Source organism: Cynara cardunculus, assembly GCF_001531365.2.
Source record: "Cynara cardunculus var. scolymus isolate 2C chromosome LG 11, CcrdV1, whole genome shotgun sequence".
In the NCBI taxonomy this organism is placed as follows: Eukaryota; Viridiplantae; Streptophyta; class Magnoliopsida; order Asterales; family Asteraceae; genus Cynara; species Cynara cardunculus.
Window position 1 is genome coordinate 12,868,270 of NC_037538.1, and position 18,224 is coordinate 12,886,493.

Sequence of the window (18,224 nt, forward strand, 5' to 3'; positions counted from 1 at the left end):
GAGTTTAAGAGTTTTTAAGAGTTTAAGAGTTTTAAGAGTTTAAGAGTTTTTAAGAGTTTTAGCCAAATGTTTTATAATATAGTATAGATGAGCTGTTTTTAGGACTTTTAAACTTTGTGCATAAATGTATAATATTTTGTATCTTAAAAATTATTTTAATACTTTTGATAAATCTGATTTATAAAAATAGTATAGATATAGATAGATATAAATATAGATAACAAGATACTAACGAAGTATCGTCATCAAACGTTAGTCAGACACTTAAGCCAAACGCATCCTCCTTCTATCTCTCTTCCCTGCTTCAATTTGTTGTACGTAGCGTTCATCTTCTTCGATTATTCCCCCAAAAACGCAAATAAATTTCGGAGAATCATCTTCGTGTTGAATCTGGAAGTAGAAATATCTCCGTTAATTTGCATGTAAACCGATTTCAGCAACCCTAGGTACGTCGATCAACATTAAAAATTTCATCATAATTTTTTATTTATTTCTTATAACATTGTTGATGAATGATGATCATGGAATTCGAAATCTTTCTTTATCGATTGCTCTATTTTCAGGTTTTTATGAACAAAAGATGGAATTTGAACTGTTCACTGACTGCGCCGAGGATGATTATGCTTTTGGAGCTGAAGTTATGGATAATGTGAGTATCTGTTATCTTCGTTATATTTATTCAGTTTTATTTTAATGTCTATAAGTAGAGTTATCTCGGCGATGTTGTTTTAGCATTTTTTAATATTGATCGTGGAAGTGCTAAAGCTTACTCCTTCCGTTCATGGGAAGGATAAACAAGTGGACTTCCAAAGGTAAAATGGACTCATTTCAACTTCAAAGTTGTTACGACTGCTTGAAATTTTAACAAAAATGTTATGACTAAGTTCATATGATAGCTGCTCCAAATTGAAAAGTCTACAATGTTATTTAAAAAAAATACATAACAACAGTTTGGAATGTAATAGTGAAATGTATTTCTACCCACTGGAGCGGTGGGATTATGTTTATGCTAGATCGGTGTTATATCATATTGATTGAATCTGACTAATATAAATGCGTGATGCCATGTTGGTAATCATTTTATAGTTGGAATTTGTTGTACTCACTCGTTTGGAATATGTTGTACTCACTCGGTTATTGAAGAAATAAAGATTCGGATGTGCCAGAATTCGTATTGGTGCTGTTTTGGATGTGTGCCTTCTCAATTTTTGTTTAAATGCAGGAGCCTCTTGTTTATGATGGTGATGAAGGTCAAAGATGTGGGATTTGCATGGATGTTGTTGTTGACAGAGGAGTTTTAGATTGCTGTCAGCACTGGTATATACCTTATCTTATATCATCGATTTTTTTTATATTTGGGGTTGTGGGGTAAGCATAATTGATGATATATCATCATTGCTTAACATGACTGCCATTGATGTTACTTCATCAGAGATATTCTGTGACTAAATTCGTCATTCCTTCAAATTCAGGTTCTGTTTTTCATGCATTGACAACTGGGCTAGTATCACCAACCTTTGTCCACTTTGCCAGAATGAATTTCAGTTGATTACTTGTGTTCCTGTGAGTTATCAACTTTCTGATTTTGTTCTACTATGGCTTCTTCTTCATTCATGAATTATTAATTAAAATACCTCTTTACTTTGATTGCTGTCTCCTCCATTATTCCACCCAGCTTCATTGTACATTGGCACTTGGTGATGCTCAATCAAATTTCCATCTCTTGATTATGTGATCCTTGGAGGATCCTAACACTTTAGGAGTGTGTTGTAAATAAGCAAAATACATAATTGTCTGCACTGCATGAGTAACTGCTTTCTTACTCCCATAAAGAGCCGATTCACTTACTCTTTAAGAAGCCATTAAGAGATAAACATGCTAAGGTGGCAGGACCAATTGACATGCCCGTCATGTAGTTTGTGTGACCTCCTCTTGGTCTATTTCTCTCTATCTCTATAAGAGAGTACAGTAAACAGTATTAAAATTGAAGGAATGAAAAAATATGGAGATTTCTGATGCAGTGATGCTTATTCCTCAATTTGATTGTTATGAAGGTATATGATACTATTGGAAGCATTCAACCTGATGATGATGGTTCATATTCAAGGTACTAGTTTTCATGTGTTACCTTACACTCTCCCCCTTTACTGGCATTATAGAGGACTTCAAGACCATATGACTGACTGCAATCTGCAAAGATTTAATCTACTTTGTTGTCAGTCTGTGAGGCTGGTGTTTCTTTGCTCATCTTGTTATAATGATAACTATCACACCTGCTTTACCATGACGAGCTGAGGGCCACTATATCACTGGGAAGATTTCAGCTTCTTTTTGAACTGTTGGCAATATATTGTGTTTTTGATCTTGATGTTCTTCCATCTAATGCGACTTCCTTTTATCTCTCCAATGCAGGGATGAGGACTGGTGCGTTGAAGGAAAGAGTAACACTCTTTCTTTTCCATCATACTATATTGATGAAAATGTAAGTTCCATTCAAAGGAACCTAGTTCCAGAATCAGAAGCAATATTTGTTAGTCAAACAAGCTGTGGATATATCACTAAAATGAATGAAGATGTTGATTACTTGATTATACTATAATTTGGTGTGTTGAACATAAGCAAACCTTCAAAAATCTAGTCGGCTGCTTGAAATTTCGTATTTGATGCTTGTGAGGCCAGTCATGCATCATTATTCAGAACATGCTCACTTGGAAAATGTGCTTAAAAAGTGTGGAAGAACTGAAATTTCAAAGGAGGGTTTGTGATAAGAAGGAATGGTTAAGATTGTGGATGTTTGGTAGAAGGCTGCTAGTAATTGAGGAGAATTAGTGCTGTAGTGTGTATCTTCTTGATTGACAAGTGAGAAGGGTGTAAAGTCATTTAGGTGGGTTGAAACCTGAAAGATACTGAACAGACATCTTAAAGATTAACTTGATTTCTTTCAATATACAATAGAGAAGATGGCTTCTTTAAACAATATGATTTGTTTCTTCTTACTTTTTGTTTTCCTTTGGTTCTCCTTTTCTTCTGTTTTCCTTTAAGACGGAAAACTGCTTGCTTTACAACACAAAATATTGGGCATAGACTACATAAACAGGAGCAAATGAGTGGTGACAGATCTGGTTTGTGTCCTGGTTGCTTCTTTGTTGGCTTCTTGCTTATGTCAGCATATCTTGTCCATTAAGAACAAAACCTGCTGCACTACAACTAGATAACCAAAGCCAGTACTATCACCAGTGTACTTATTCTGAAATAAGACTTACTTACCTGCTCTCCAGTGCACCATGACTCGTTTTTTTGTTCCTATCATGGCTCCCCTATGGAAATAGAAATTCCTGTACTCAGATGTTGTGTGTCAACTGTGAAGAGAGACAATTAATCCTCTATTTGATCATCAGAAAATAATACAACATGAGTAATGATTGTGATGGAGTAGAAATTGTGAGAGGTTCAGCATTTGCTATTCTCATATTCATGTTTAGAGAACTTAGAACTGTTATTTGCTATCTGATCCCCAAGGATAAAGATTTGACTCTCAAGAAGATCAGTGTGCTCTTAGAAATTTTAACGAAGCTTCCCTTTTATTGGCGTTGATACTGTCTGTAATATATCTACATCCTCATGGTCTTTTGGCCGTGTTTCTTTATGCTTCTGTCATCATATAGGCAGTCAGCTGTTTGGAAGGAGACAGCTGCAAAATTCGAGGCCAATCAGCAAATGTTGAAGAAGATCCAAACCTTGATACATCAATCGCTTGTGATTCATGTGATCTGTGGTATGCTTTTTGTTGTTAAATTGATAATCTTTGTACATAAGAAATATGGAGTTCTACTTTACTATATCCTTTCACCGAGCTGTTTATCCTTAAGGGTGCTAATTGGTTTTTGACTTCATGAAAATAGGTATCATGCTATATGTGTTGGATTTGATCCGGAAGGGAGTTGCGAGAGTTCATGGCTGTGCCCAAGGTACTATTTATATGTTTTGTATGAGGCAAGTTTTAATCTGAACAAAAACTTTGACTACAAAACAGAACTCTTTCTTTGAATTGGAAGGTTGGAAACCACTGCTGATTCAAGGACATGGAAGTAGTTTCTACTCACTTACTCTTTTCATTATGTTGATATATTGTATAGATGTTTACCTTAGAACATATTATCAAGTTGAAATAATTTCTATCAGAAACAATTCTTGCTCCTGTCGTTGGAAACGTAAACCATTCCTTGGAATTTGTGGCTCCTGTATTTGGCGTTCTCTTGGTCATGCATGCCCCAGTTTGAATGTTGGTGGTCTGTTGATCTAATAAAGAAGCGATTATTTTTCTGATGTAAAATTCAGTTATGCACCTCTAGTTTAGATTGTGTCTGTTATTCTTTCCAAACTATCATTTCATTACATAGATAATATACTTCAATTGTGTATGCAGGTGTTCAGTTGATGAAACATTACAAAAATTGGAAGTGGGACCAAGCAACAACTATGGTCGAGAAAGTTCCAGCCTTGAGCATTTAGCAAATGTTACTTTCCCCATGAACGTGTCTGTATCTGTGGCTGATGCAGGAGAGACAGCTGTTGTTGTCTCAATCATTGATGGAAATCAACAGACCCAAGTACCCAGTGAAAACATGCTGTCAAGCGTAACTATGAGCAAGGACTTAAAAATCGGTATGATCGAATGTTATTAAGGTGTCCATGATTGCATGCTGGGACATATCATGTTTCTATATTTGTTATCGCTAAAGATTCTGCTTCTCCTATTGTCTGAAGGGAATCAAGAGAAAGAAGAAACGAATCAGATAGTTTTGCCAGGTTCAGATGTTTGTGAAGACATGGGGATTGAAAAAACTTCCAGTAATGAGAATTGCAAATTGGAAAAACAGTTGGCTGAGAAAATTATCAAGAAACCAAAGATAGAGGCAGTGGAACTAGATCTTCCTTTATCACAAGTGACAGCCTCTACATTGGTTTCAGAATCCTCTCAGCTCTCTGGGTTAAGCAGAAACTTCAAAGAAGAAGGGAGTGAACCAAGTGTCATTGATGGATTGAGAACTCCTGGATTGTATGATGAATACTGCAATAACAAATCTCTTGAATCTGGTTCCCATATTGCTTCATCTGTGGACCCTCTGTCTGGTATTTATGCTTACGTGCTTCTTCATCCATGTTGTGTTTCCTGTATCAAGTGTGTCCTACTTGATGCTAGTTGACATTGATAATTGAAAATATATATCTTCAAACATCATATCTTCTTTGCTTTTCCTAAACTTATAGCTTCAATATTTATGATTACCTAGATGAATACAAAACAACTGGAGAAGTGGAAGAGAAGAATGTTTCTAGAGAATGTAGGCTACCAGGTATGAACTCCTGAGCTGTTTTCCTGAAACTGCAGAATGAGAAACCCTTGTGTCCTTAAACGGGCCTTTTGGTGTTATGAAAAAGTTCTCACTTAACTGTTGCTTACTTTCACCTCTTAATTGCTTTCAGCTGACAAAAACCCTGACAAGAAGGAAAAAGCTGGTGGAATTACAGGTGCAAAAAGAAAGCAAAGAGATTACAGGTCCTTTTTCTCGCTTGCTACGTCTTTGTTTTGATACTGATATCACAAAGCTGTGGTTGTATGCCTTGATGCTTGTATTTCATAAACTCTGCTATTAAGGGGCTTTTAGTGGCCATGAAGGCGGGTACATACTCACATAAGTGTTTTTCAGAATCATATGGTTATAGGTGTTTTTCAGGGAGCATACGTCATACCTTCTAATACTTGGGCGAGTTGAATAGTTCTGTACATGAATTTGAAAGCACAAGCAAGTTGGCTGGTGACAGTTTTTTTTTTTTTTTGGATTGGCTAGCGACAGTTGGGTCATGAAGAGAAGGATGCTATGTTACAAATAGTTAACTGCATGAGATAGGAATCTCAGGGGAATTATCAGTGGTGAAGATAAATTACTCAACAAGCAGAATTATAGGTGGCGAACATAAATTACTAACAGAATATGATAATACAGCTACATACTAGATTAAAGTCTCTCTACCGCTATTTCTATCGATGCTTCCTTGTGGTATCATAGGAAATAAGATGGACCTTTAAAAATGAGCTAGCCTCCACTTTAACACACAAAGCAGAGCCTACATAAAAACTTGCACATGAGAATTGTATTGGGACTTAATGTCCTATGTTAGAGTCTAAAAGTCGAAACAGCTGCATAAGAGGTTAGTTGCATTATCCGTTGAAATTGGTTTTGTGGTGGGTGGTCTGACCCTAACTGGTGCACATGACTTTTGTATAATAAACTCCCTTGTGAGGTCAAATAGGCTTAGAAATTGGTCTACTTGTTCCAGCATAGACAGGATTTTTTTCATTTTTTACATTCATCTTGAATATCCATATAATTTGTCTGTTCATGCTCCCAGTAGGCCAGTACACTATCAAGAATGCCAATTTGAATTCCGAGTTGAGGTAATTGGCCAGAAGCCACAGTGAAAGTAAAAGGTGACGGATAAATAATTGTACAGATGCCATTTCTTTTTTAAATAATGTGAAGGCGGTGAAATACCTAGATGGACACTACAAGTAGGAGACATTTTCTGTCGTATTGTAAAACATCATTTGAGCACTAGTATTGTGTACTAGTGTAACAAGACAGTACGGTTTAACGTAACATATCCTCCATCACTATCCTTCTGATTAGCAGTGCTTACTCATTTAGGTTTCAATATCATATATTGATGGTTGTGCAATCTTTCGGAGCTTTTTAGTTTGTGCATCTTTCTCTTATATCTGATATATAATTTTATACTTGTTGAAGTGCCAAGGAAGGGGAAACCAAAGCGAAGATGCAGAACAGTAAGTCTGCAAAGATTGTCAAAACAGAGAGAAGTCGAGTTGCTCAATTTGTTCATGAAGCCAATGAATCTGTTCCCGATGGCTCTAAAAATTTGAATACTGCTAGTTGTGGAGGCAGCATTGTGAGGAAGCGAAAGATCGGCACTGATATAAGAGATATAGTTCAGGGGACATACCACAGATCTGCAAATCGACTTGCAAATCTTGCTGATAAGTCTTCTGAAGACAAAGAAACCTCATCTGGGTTGAGGATAAAAAAGATAGTGAGAAGAGCAACCGAGGATAAAGAGTCGTCGGTGGTAGTTCAGAGTTTGAGGAAAGAAATTAGAGATGCTATACGTAACAGATCATCTAAAGAGCTCGGAGAAAATCTTTTTGATCCAAAGCTTTTGTCTGCATTCAGAACTGCTTTGGCAGGGCAAACAACTGAAACAAATAGACCACCACCCTTGGATGTGAAAGCCAAGAAGGCCTTGTTGCAGAAGGGAACTGTACGTGAGAATCTAACCAAAAAAATTTATGGAATTGGTGGAAAGCGAAAACGAGCATGGACCCGTGATTGTGAGATTGAATTTTGGAAGCACCGTTGCTCGAAAGTATCAAAGCCTGAAAAAATTGAAACGTTGAAATCTGTTCTTGATCTCCTAAGAAAGGGCCCTGAGGTCATGGAGATCAAAAAAGAAAGTATCATAGAGGCCCCTACTTCCATTCTTTCAAGGTTGTATGTTGCAGATGCATCTGTTTTTCCAAGGAAGAATGATATCAAACCTCTTTCGGCCCTGGAAGCTCCAATACTCTCTGCAGGTGATTCTTGCAGTAAACCTGCAGAAATAATCAAGTCTTCTGTGCAACCAACTGATGGTTTGGTTGATGGTAAGGAGACCAAGATTATTGTTCCAGGCAAAAAGGATGAACCGGCTACCAGGAAAGTAAATCCAAAAAAGAGCTCAGACCGGTCATCCAAATCTGTAGGTGGTTCCTCTAAGAATACCCAGAAGGAATCAAGTAGTGGATCAAATAACATCAAAGTTGACAAAAAGAAATGGGCTCTGGAAGTTCTTGCAAGGAAGACTGCTGTCTCAGGCAACAATTCCTCACAGGGACAAGATAATGCGGTACTTAAAGGAAATTATCCTCTACTGGTATGTCAAGATTTTGTTATTTACTCTTGCAGATAGCATTGGTCTTCTTCATATGGTCAAATTTCTTATTTTCTTTTTGTGCAGGCTAAACTGCCTGCAGATATGCGGCCAATTTTGGCACCTAGTCGGCATAACAAAATCCCAATTTCAATTAGGCAGGTATGTTCTCTTCTCGAATTACATACACTGAGGCTGTTGTAGAATACTGGAAATAACTTATAGATTGTTTCTAACTGTTGATTCTTTAGGCTCAACTTTACCGCCTCACGGAGCATTTTTTGAAAAAAACAAACTTGCCAGTCAGTCGCCCGACTGCAGAAATAGAGTTGGCTGTTGCAGACGCCATCAATGTTGAAAAATCAGTTGCTGATAGATCAAACAGCAAGCTAGTATATGTCAATTTGTGTTCACAGGAGTTACTAAACCGATCAGATAATATGGATTCTACTATAGGCCCCGACTTAAAACCTACAGCTGTCCTTGATGACAACTCAGAAACAGCTACCAATGATGTTCCCACCAGTGCTGATGTGGATGAAGCACTTAGAAATGCTGGTCTCTTGTCTGACTCTCCTCCAGATAGTCCATATCATATAAAAGGGGATACAAAAGAAGATGGTCCTGATAATGTCTTCGAAATAGATTCTCAACCAGAACTTGATATATATGGCGATTTTGAGTATGATCTGGAGGACGATGACTTTGTTGGTGCTGGTGCAATTAAAACCTCCAAGCTTCAAGAAGTTGATACAAAAATAAAAATGGTTTTCTCTACATTCGAGTCTGATAGGTCAGATAGTGCTTGGCGTTCTGAGGATCTTGAAGCACCTATAGTGGTGGAAAACTCGAATGAAGACAACACGAAAGAAAAAAGCCCTTGTATAAGCTCACTACCTGCAGGTGAAGAGGAAATTCTTGGTGAATGTGAAGAATTATATGGCCCTGATAAAGAACCTCTCGTTAACAAGTACCCAGCAATAAAGTCGCTTGATTTAATAACTGAAAACAATGTTGCAGAAGTAAAAGACGACCTAGGACCAAACCTAGCAGCCGAGGCATCTGAACTACCTAATGGGAATTGTTCAGACAATTCAGCAGTCCCAGCTATAGTCAGCCACTCATCTGGTGGGACAGATTTGCCCCCCAAGCCTCTAGAAACTGTACAAACAAAGGAAAAGAAATCACATGCCGACAAGAAGCAACAGTCTGATAAATGCAGTTCTGTGTTTAAGAAGGTTAGTAATGTCTTTGTTCATTGTGGTAGAATTTCCTTTTGCTTTCGGTGAAAATTGAACCCCAACGTATTCCCTCTGTTGCATAACAAGTCCATGATTGTTTTAAAAATTCAGGTCACCTAAAACCAAACCAAACAGACCCAGTAAATCCCTACTCGAAAGTAGGGTTTTGTTTTTGTTGGGGCGGTGTACGCAGACCTGACCTCTACCCAACAGGGTAGAGCGACTGTTTCCGTGAAGACGCCCGGCTTGTGCAAGAGCTAGAGCAAATAGTTGGATGTTTTCATTTTTTGTCATCTAAAAGTTTATTTCCTCCATCCCAAAGGGAGAGTCTCCTTTACAATCTTCTTTGTCTAAAGCTCTCGAATAACATTAACATAAATTTGATGTTCCTTGACTACCCTTCCTTTTTGAAGATAGGATAAAGAGTCATTTTCTTGATTTGTATTTCATCATGTTAAATAATTGTCCAAAAAATTCCTTCTACATTTAAACAAAGCTCTTTTCTGGGAAGGCGGGAGTATTACCTTAATACACTAGAATAGTTTAATGTAATCATTTTTCAATCTACAACCAATACAATTCTTATTAATTTTTGAAGTTAAAAAGTTAACCATTTGACAAATGTGAATCCTCCTTTTCAATGGAGGTAGTATTTTAGGACGGTGTTTGGATGATGTTCTTTCTCGTCCCGTCATTCTAACCATAGTCAATATGGCTTTAAGTTGACAAGAAGCTAAACTACTCAGCTGACTTAAAGGAGTCTGTAAAAGACATCTTTAGAACTCTTTACTAACTACTGGTTAACTGTTGTAGGAGATGGTTAACCCAGTTGCAGTTGGTCTCTGTATTTTATTATCTCCATACCAAGAAAGTCCACATTGACATTTTGAGTTCAGATGAGTTATTTTTAATGCAAAAAATAACCATCTTACTTGGCAATTGCTGTCCAAATTTTTCTCATTCGATTGGGGCTTTTCTTTCCTTTATCTTCGTAAGAACAATTTGGAACCAAAAGCCTAGCATGATAGTTTGGAAGTTTATCACTCTCTTAAATACCTTGTGTCTTGAATCCAAGTCAATATCATTATTTGTATGCAATTAGAGATAGGCACGTACCGGTCCAGAGAAATCTGGTATGGTCAACGATCTGGTCAAAGCAGTCTAAACGGAGGCCCGAAAAGTCTGGTCTTTTTGCCCATATCTATATGCAATGATGACAATTGGCATATTGGTAAATTTAGTTTTTCACGGGACAAAGGGAGTATTTGTTGCAGATTCTCGTTAAGCTGATCGTGGCTTGGTAAGCAATTTGCAGGTTGAAGCATACATTAAAGAGCACATCAGACCATTGTGCAAGAGTGGGGTGATCACAGTTGACCAATACAGATGGGCTGTCGGGAAAACAACTGACAAAATCATGAAGTACCATTCCAAAGATACCAACGCCAATTTCCTCATTAAGGAAGGGGAGAAAGTTAAGAAACTTGCACAACAGTATGTTGAAGCCGCCCAAAAGGTAGAAAATAACAAATAGAATCCATAAGATTTCTGAAGAAGTCCGTATCCGCTCTTGTTCCAGTGCCAATGATTAGAAAAGCACTTGCATCAGTTTCGGGTTCCAAAATTTCTGAAGAATGTGTATGACAAAATCTTGTCCAGCAGGCTGCCCGAAAGGTAAAAAATTACGACAGTCAAGATTAAAAAAAAATGTGTTTGCTAAAGATTTCTGAAAACAGTGTGCTCACTCTTGCTCGTCTTTCGAGCTTCAAAAGTCTTACGATTAAATCTTGTTGAGGCTACCCAAAAGTAGAATATAACAATAAACTGTACGGTTTCTAAAGAACTTAATCTTCGTTCTTGTTTCAGTTTTGGGTTCAGTAGCAGAAGAAACAGGAGCAAATGATTGAAAGGGAATTAGAGGTATGTGTTGACTGAGATGTAATTATTACACGAAAAACACATACTGTATATGACTCCTTCCCTTCTGGAAAATACCTTTTTCTGTTTCAAAAAACAGTACTATAAAATGAAAACTATTTCGATTTTACGACTATAGAAGATGTACCACAAGATCTCGAGGGTGAACGTCTGAATCAGGAAACCATAAACCAATCCGGAACAAATCAAATTGGCTAAGTTTGGTTTAGTTTTTGGACATTTCAAAATTTCTTAACCTTGTTCTGTTTGTAGAGTCTGATACCAAATTACAACTTCGAAGTTTAATTTGATTAGCAAACTCTCATTATCTTTGTTCGTTGTTTCGATTTGGTAACTGATTGCCTTGAAAATGTCATACATTTAAACCATAGAACTAAGGGGCCGTTTACCAAACGCTTACCCGGTAAGCTCTTACCGGTAAAGTTTAACATTATCATTTACTTATCGGATAAGATTTTAGTCCACCAAAACGGTATTGTATGCAACAATTTACCCGGTAAGCTCTTACCATGGTAAGAGTCGTCGCCCTCACTTACCGGGTAAGACTCTTGGTCCTTGTCTCGCTCTTACTGGGTAAAATTATTGATCCTTACCATATTCATCCGGTAAGGTAATGTGATTTGGTGTTCACTTACTCGAGTAAGCGTTTGGTAAACTGCCCCTAAATTTAGCAGAAATTTGTAGTTTGGTCTGGAAAAACTGGACTGGTTAAAAGCCTTAGTGGTTTCAAAAACCTAGAATCATATAAATCACAAGAATGTAATTTTTGGCCCTTCATTTTTATCTTTTTATTGTGTATGAATAAGAAACAATACATTCCAAACTATATAACTCTGAAGAAATTTCTGATTTATTTATCTCACACAACCAAAAACAAACACTTATATCTCCATATATGACACCATAGCTGTCAGCCATGGTATCAACATCTTACAACACTACTAACATATCTGTATATAATCTATGCATTAATTACTACAAAGAATATGCATTTTGTTGAAGGCCTGCCTTCATTAACATGTATCATGATCAGCCTGCACATGGCTGCTTGATGGCTTCCCGATTTGTAGACACTCGACCGGCGGCACCGCTGGCGATACCAGCTCTCCAAACGTCTTCCAGCAGAATGGGTCATATAGATGGTACCGTTCTTGAACTGGTTTTAGGTTTATACCGTTTAGATTCACATCGGTGCACGGCATGCTGTCGCTACACGCGAAATGCACCGGTTTGACTGTATAGGTTCCTTTGATCCTTTCGTAGGTGATCCCCGATAAAGCGACTGCAGATGATTGGTTTTTACAGGTGGTTTTGTCGCAGTAGAATTGATCGATTACTATGGGTAATTGGACTTCGGAAACTTGAATGTTTGAGAACATTACTCCTTGGACCGACCCTGATCCACCCTGCGTATTTGATCTTAAAAGTCAAAATGTGTCTTTTTTCAAGAACTAAAACACACTATAGAACAAACAGATCACCGTAGCTATGTTTAGCAAACTAGCTAAAAAGTTAGTTGTCAAAGATGACCGTTACCTGCCATGTTTTGATTCGGACACCATTCATGGTGTTATGCATCACAACATCTCGAACCGTGACATTCGAGACACAAGCTTTCGTGTTTTCTTTTCCTAAACCTCCGATACTGATCCCATGACCTGGTCCGCAATTCACATTGTGTATGTATATGTTTGAACATCCGGTCTGTATAGAAACACAATCGTCTCCTGCACATTGCGTGTGTATGTATATACCCATCAAGATTCTTGAATGGAGGTTCCAACATATACAGAGGTTGATATGAGACTCTAATAGAAACAATAAATGGAGAGTAATTACCACACGAGAGATCGGTGGTGTGGATCAAGACATCCTTAGAATTCTGTAGATGAATCCCGTCTGTATTCGGGCTATCAGCAGGAGACGAGACACTGAAGTCATATACTGAGACTCCCACACAATTGTCGAACTTCAGGTGACACTGAGGGCTGTTTTGAATCTTTATGCCCGTGACCGTTACATCAAAGCTCCCATAAAACCTCAATGCCTGTTTCAACACATAGATCTTCAAGACCCATAACAAAAACATTGTCGTATTTCAGGGGTAAATAAGTCTGTAAACGATACTTACAGTTGGCTTTATGCTTGGCATTTTCCCTCCAAGCGAGTCGCTTATCTATTGTCGAGTCAAGAATGTCAAAAGAAAGTGTCGCGAATTGTGGAATGGAAAAACGTGGTAGGAAGAATGGATTACCGAAGAATGGGAGGTTTGATTGATTGTGCCGTTGGTGGGGGCTATTAGTTTGAGTTGATCATCGAACGGATCGTTGGCCGGAAAATCTTTCCACCAGATTGAACCACTGCCGTCGATGGTACCTCCACCTTGAATGGTGAGTCCTACTAGTTTTGTGAACAAGATCCATTGAAATAGCCCTGATCCATAGGATTTGAAGTTTGATGGAGCAATTATGGTACCATCAACCTGTCAAAATAATCTAACTTAAAATGATGCATAATTTGTAGTAAAGCAATGAATGAAAAGATTTTTAAAGCTTAGGGACTGAAGTTGCTGGATTTTTAATTTGTGGGGGTAGAGAGTGAAAATATTGACCTGAAAAATAATGTTTTGCTGGCAATAAGGACCAGAAAAGGTAATGGGGCCCACAAGGAACTTGTATGGTGATGGCACAATGATTTTTGATCCCTTCACTTTACATGCAGCTGCCCAAGCACCTTCAAATGCCTGTTTCAAACACAATATTTACAATAAATATTAATATTTTTAAATTGAAATAATATTTTTTAAAGATCAACAAACCCTAATTTTTATGTTCTCAAACACAAGTCAGATAAAAAAATAGTTGATATTATTATATATGGGAATGAGACCCGTCCTATTATAAAACTCGGTATACTCGTCCTTATGGGAACAAAGATTCTCGGTAAAACCGGGGAATGAGGATGGGGACGGGATCTTGGAAGTTAAAAACCGGGGATGGGTGACGTGATCACCGCATATTTTTTGTGTGTGTGCGTGTATATATATATATATATATTTAGAATCACGTGAGAACAGTCTGTTTCTGGAGATCCATTAGACCATATTTTTACACTTAAAATTTCACAGCAAAACACTGTGAAGACAACTTTCTTAATGTTTTTATTGTGAATGTTCAAATTTGTTTTACTTTCACATTGTTTCACTGCAAAGTTTCAAATGTAATAAAATAATTTTACAAGTCCCACGAAAACAGTTTGGTCTTACGTGAACCTAAACCCCAGACACACACATTTCCATTTTAATGTTTCATTTTATTTTTTATCCATGTCGATAATACGATTTTATGTAGTTTTAAGAAAGCGATAATGTTTTTATTTTTGAATTAAATTTGAAAATATCATATAAAATTTACAAAAAATATATTAATATTAGTATCAATTAACTATTTAAAATTTTTTATTTGTGTATTTTTTTAAAAATTTTAATTTTTTATTATAATTTAATTTATTGTAACGAAGTAACTTAATTTAGATTTAATAATATTTTTTTATAAAAATAATAATTAAGTATTCTGTTAGAACTCAATAATTATCCTAATTATATTTTAGATTTTTTATATTTTAAAATGAGATGTTTATCCTCTATTTGATTATGTTTATTCACAGTTAGTTACATAAATTCAAATATAAAACTTTAATAAGCTGTACTTATGCATAATTTACTTGTAATCTTGAATTTTAAAGTAATACACATCAATAAACAGTACTTCATGCATAAAAAATTATTTTTAAGAGTTTTTGTCAAATGTTTTATAATATACTGTGTGTATATATATATTATTAAATGTATTATTTATAAAGAATTACATTCAATATCTTTTAGCTTTAGAAATAGTATTTTGATCTTTCTTCTTATATACATTTTTGTTGAGTTGTCTTATTTTTTTAGACAAGAAACGTTGAAATTCGTAACTGTTTGACCAAACAATTACGTATGATGTTATGATTTTGTTCACATGTGAATATTTGATGCTCCATAAAAGCAAATTTTAAAAATATGTAAGATTTAAACATGGATCATTGTCGATTGGGTACGGTATTTAACACTTTTGATTTAAAATATCTCGCATTAACGGGAAAAAAATAAATTCCGTTGGGGTAACGGGGATGGGGATTGAGGTTCTTGCCCCATTCTTGTGCCTAGATAATAATAAATTATTTATAAGTATATATCTTGTTTATGTACAGATAATATAACTTTTACATACGATAATATGCGGGGGCGTATTTAGGGGGTGCCAATGGGTGCACAAAATTTTCCAAACACAATGTAATTTTGTTTGGTTGTTTGCTACGGTGCAACCATAAAGATATCATTCTAGATCCGTGTAATAAATCTCGTCTTTAATAAAGTTTAGAATCTTTAACCTTTAGAAAGTTGGATTGTATAATACAGTTTTTGTTAAATGTTTAAAATGTCGTAAAAATAATGAAATAAAACTTTATCATGATTACTCTTAGATAAAACAAATAAATGTTGTACTTTTTTTAATCTTAAAAAAGCATATGTTAAAACCTAATTTAATAAATATTATTAATTAACAAATACTGTAACATCCTCTAATTAGAATAAAAGTATTTTATTACAAATTCGTTGCTACTTTTATTTAATTACGTAAATAATAAAATTTATAACTCGATTTTTATTTTTATTTTAAATTATAAATAACTGCATTTTTTTTTTCATTTTATGAAATAAATTTCTTTATTTAAAAAAAAATCGAAAATTCACATCTCAAATGAAAGTTGAAAGGGGTTGAAATTATCAACACAGCTTTGATTAAATTTTATGGATAAAAATATTATTTATTTTATACTAAAAATAATTATATTAAACAAAAAAAAAACTAGATAAGAACTCACCCACTTATGAACATTGCTTGCCAATTTTTGAAATGATAAATTGCATGAATATTTTAACTGTAACATATTTTTAAAAACTTTTATTTTGATATCTAAAATGTAATTTTAAACATTTAAGTACTGAGTTGGATACCATATCAGTCGTCACATCAACATGATAAATGTTTAAAATTTTATATCTTAGATACCAAAATAGAACTTCTTGAAAATACATTATGCAAGATAGAAATCAAGTTAAAATACGTTATTTTTTTCATACAATTTGCTCTTTTTAAAATTAAAAAAAAAATACAATTATTTGTTGAGATTTTACATTTGTTGTTGTTGGTTTGGACAGAATCGTATGTTGTAACTAAAATAACAGAATCATTTATTTGTGGTCCCTCCATCTCCCCTTTTTGTTTTTATTTTCGATGTATTATTATGCATATGGTCGACATCTGGTTCATCCACACTCAATTCTACCCCTTCATTTTCTACCATTTTTTTTTAAGATTTAAATATACAAAATTAAAATCAATTTTCATTTCAGTGTTTTCATAACCAGATTATTCAAACTAAATCAAGTTTTTCGTGATCAAACTTGCTAGAAATTGAAGAAACCAGAGCACTGACCTTTGTATCATCGCTAGTTCCATCGCCTTTGGCGCCAAAATTCAACACATTGTATGTATCTGCGTCTTTTGACGGTGGTGTTTTATGAGAATGAGAAGATGATTTCGATTTTGATTTAGATTTACCAGCACCGCCACCGCCACCGCCGTTGTGGTGGTGGTTGCCGGATTTCTTCTTGGACAGTGAACTCGACGGATTTCTCCAATGCCTGCCTCTTCTTGCATTGCAAGTGTGATGAGTTGCAGAACTCCATACTAAAATGGCAATCAGAATCGTTAATGTGAAGCTTCTGAAACTCGAACAACTCATTTCCGAGAGAGGTAATTGAGGGAGGATGTTTAGGAGACTGGAGAGTGTGTTCAGAGAGATGGATGATATGGTATTTATAGTAACGAAATATATATAACTATATATATAGTTATATATATATATAACTATATATATAGTTATATATATATATATATAAAGAGAGAGATGAGCGATCAAATGCAAACCACCTAATTTGTACAAACCGTGCAAACCACCCTCATCCGTCGATTTTATTGTTTAATCTTATGAAAAAATTTCATGAAATTGTTTAATATAAGACTTTTTTGATGAAGTTGTTTCATATATAGTTATGAAATTGTTTCATATAATACTTAATGAAATTTTAATGAAACTGTTTCATGTATCTCTCTAAAATTAAAATAATATAAATGATAATATCCATGGTTAACACTCTTTACAATAAAAATAATTAATTAACCTCTCATAATTACAAAAAAATAAACAAAATGAAAAATTATGATTGGTTGAATAAGATTTGCACGGTTTGTACAAATTGGGTGGTTCGCATTTGATCGCTCGTCTCTCTCTCCCTCCCCCCCCCCTCTCTCTCTCCCTCCCCCCCCCCTCTCTCTCTCTCTCTCTATATATATATATATATATATATATATATATATATATCAACCCATCTCTAAGTTTTTATGTTTTTTTAAAGAAATATTATAAAACGAGAATATGGTCAAAATAAGATAATGGAAAACGGTCAATCACATGTGATTTTTAATTTTACATGCAATTATGGAATACAATTAACGACTTAACGCAAAGGTGAGCAAGTAGCTTGGGGCACGACCTTGTCACGGACAAAGTCGCGTGAATTATATGTGATTCTACACATGATTTTAGTATAAAATCACGTATGAATATAATAAATATCATAAATTAACAAAAATATATATTGGTTATATGTTACAAAGAAAATTATCAATTATATGAAGAGTGAACTACAAATTTGGTCCCTGTGGTTGAAGTTTCGATAGAAGGATTCCTCAACCAACGTAAGACAATCAACTCCATTTTCGTCTTTATAGTTTCAAAATTACAAGATGGTTATTGTGATTTGTAAAAACGTCCGGATTTAATTCCTCCTTCTGACGGCCGTTAAAAAATTGGGCATTTTCATCGATTTTGTTGTCTTTTACCCAATCAAAAACCACAATGATCAAAATCATAAAATCGACTATGATAGGTTAA

General features: G+C 35.2%; 2 protein-coding genes across 4 annotated transcripts; one reads left to right on the forward strand and one right to left on the reverse strand.

Moving 5' to 3' along the window:
- Positions 1–250: 250 nt before the first annotated feature.
- Positions 251–11,273, forward strand: LOC112521352 (uncharacterized protein At4g10930). Of its 3 annotated transcripts, XM_025130166.1 has the most exons (18): positions 251–446; positions 564–649; positions 1,223–1,317; positions 1,473–1,563; positions 2,055–2,107; positions 2,413–2,482; positions 3,666–3,775; positions 3,903–3,968; positions 4,427–4,665; positions 4,768–5,133; positions 5,295–5,357; positions 5,488–5,560; positions 6,810–7,720; positions 7,820–7,989; positions 8,074–8,148; positions 8,238–9,224; positions 10,543–10,901; positions 11,094–11,273. In XM_025130166.1, exons 2-17 carry the CDS (start codon positions 581–583, stop codon positions 10,759–10,761), a joined length of 3,657 nt encoding a protein of 1,218 aa, XP_024985934.1. In that variant the 5' UTR covers positions 251–446; positions 564–580; the 3' UTR covers positions 10,762–10,901; positions 11,094–11,273. The 3 variants fall into 3 exon arrangements, with proteins under 3 accessions (XP_024985934.1, XP_024985932.1, XP_024985933.1); XM_025130164.1 differs by having other exon boundaries at positions 6,810–7,989; XM_025130165.1 differs by having other exon boundaries at positions 6,810–7,989; positions 10,543–11,273.
- A 716-nt stretch (positions 11,274–11,989) lies between these two features.
- Positions 11,990–17,043, reverse strand: LOC112521193 (polygalacturonase At1g48100-like). Its single transcript, XM_025129906.1, has 7 exons — positions 16,704–17,043; positions 13,777–13,908; positions 13,420–13,647; positions 13,297–13,341; positions 13,005–13,212; positions 12,702–12,892; positions 11,990–12,571 (listed from the first exon to the last, which is right to left on the reverse strand). The coding sequence occupies exons 1-7, from the start codon at positions 17,010–17,012 to the stop codon at positions 12,179–12,181; spliced, it is 1,506 nt and encodes a 501-aa protein (XP_024985674.1). The 5' UTR covers positions 17,013–17,043; the 3' UTR covers positions 11,990–12,178.
- Between the last annotated feature and the right edge of the window lie 1,181 nt (positions 17,044–18,224).

Coding starts and splice junctions, on each gene's coding strand:
- LOC112521352 (XM_025130165.1), top strand. CDS start 581: ATGGAATTTGAACTGTTCACTGACTGCGCCGAGGATGATTATGCTTTT. Junction 5,134..5,294: donor ATCTGTGGACCCTCTGTCTG/GTATTTATGCTT, acceptor ATGATTACCTAG/ATGAATACAAAACAACTGGA. Junction 5,561..6,809: donor AGAAAGCAAAGAGATTACAG/GTCCTTTTTCTC, acceptor TACTTGTTGAAG/TGCCAAGGAAGGGGAAACCA.
- LOC112521193 (XM_025129906.1), bottom strand. CDS start 17,012: ATGAGTTGTTCGAGTTTCAGAAGCTTCACATTAACGATTCTGATTGCC. Junction 13,648..13,776: donor AGCAAAACATTATTTTTCAG/GTCAATATTTTC, acceptor TTATTTTGACAG/GTTGATGGTACCATAATTGC. Junction 13,342..13,419: donor ATCAAACCTCCCATTCTTCG/GTAATCCATTCT, acceptor ACTCGACAATAG/ATAAGCGACTCGCTTGGAGG.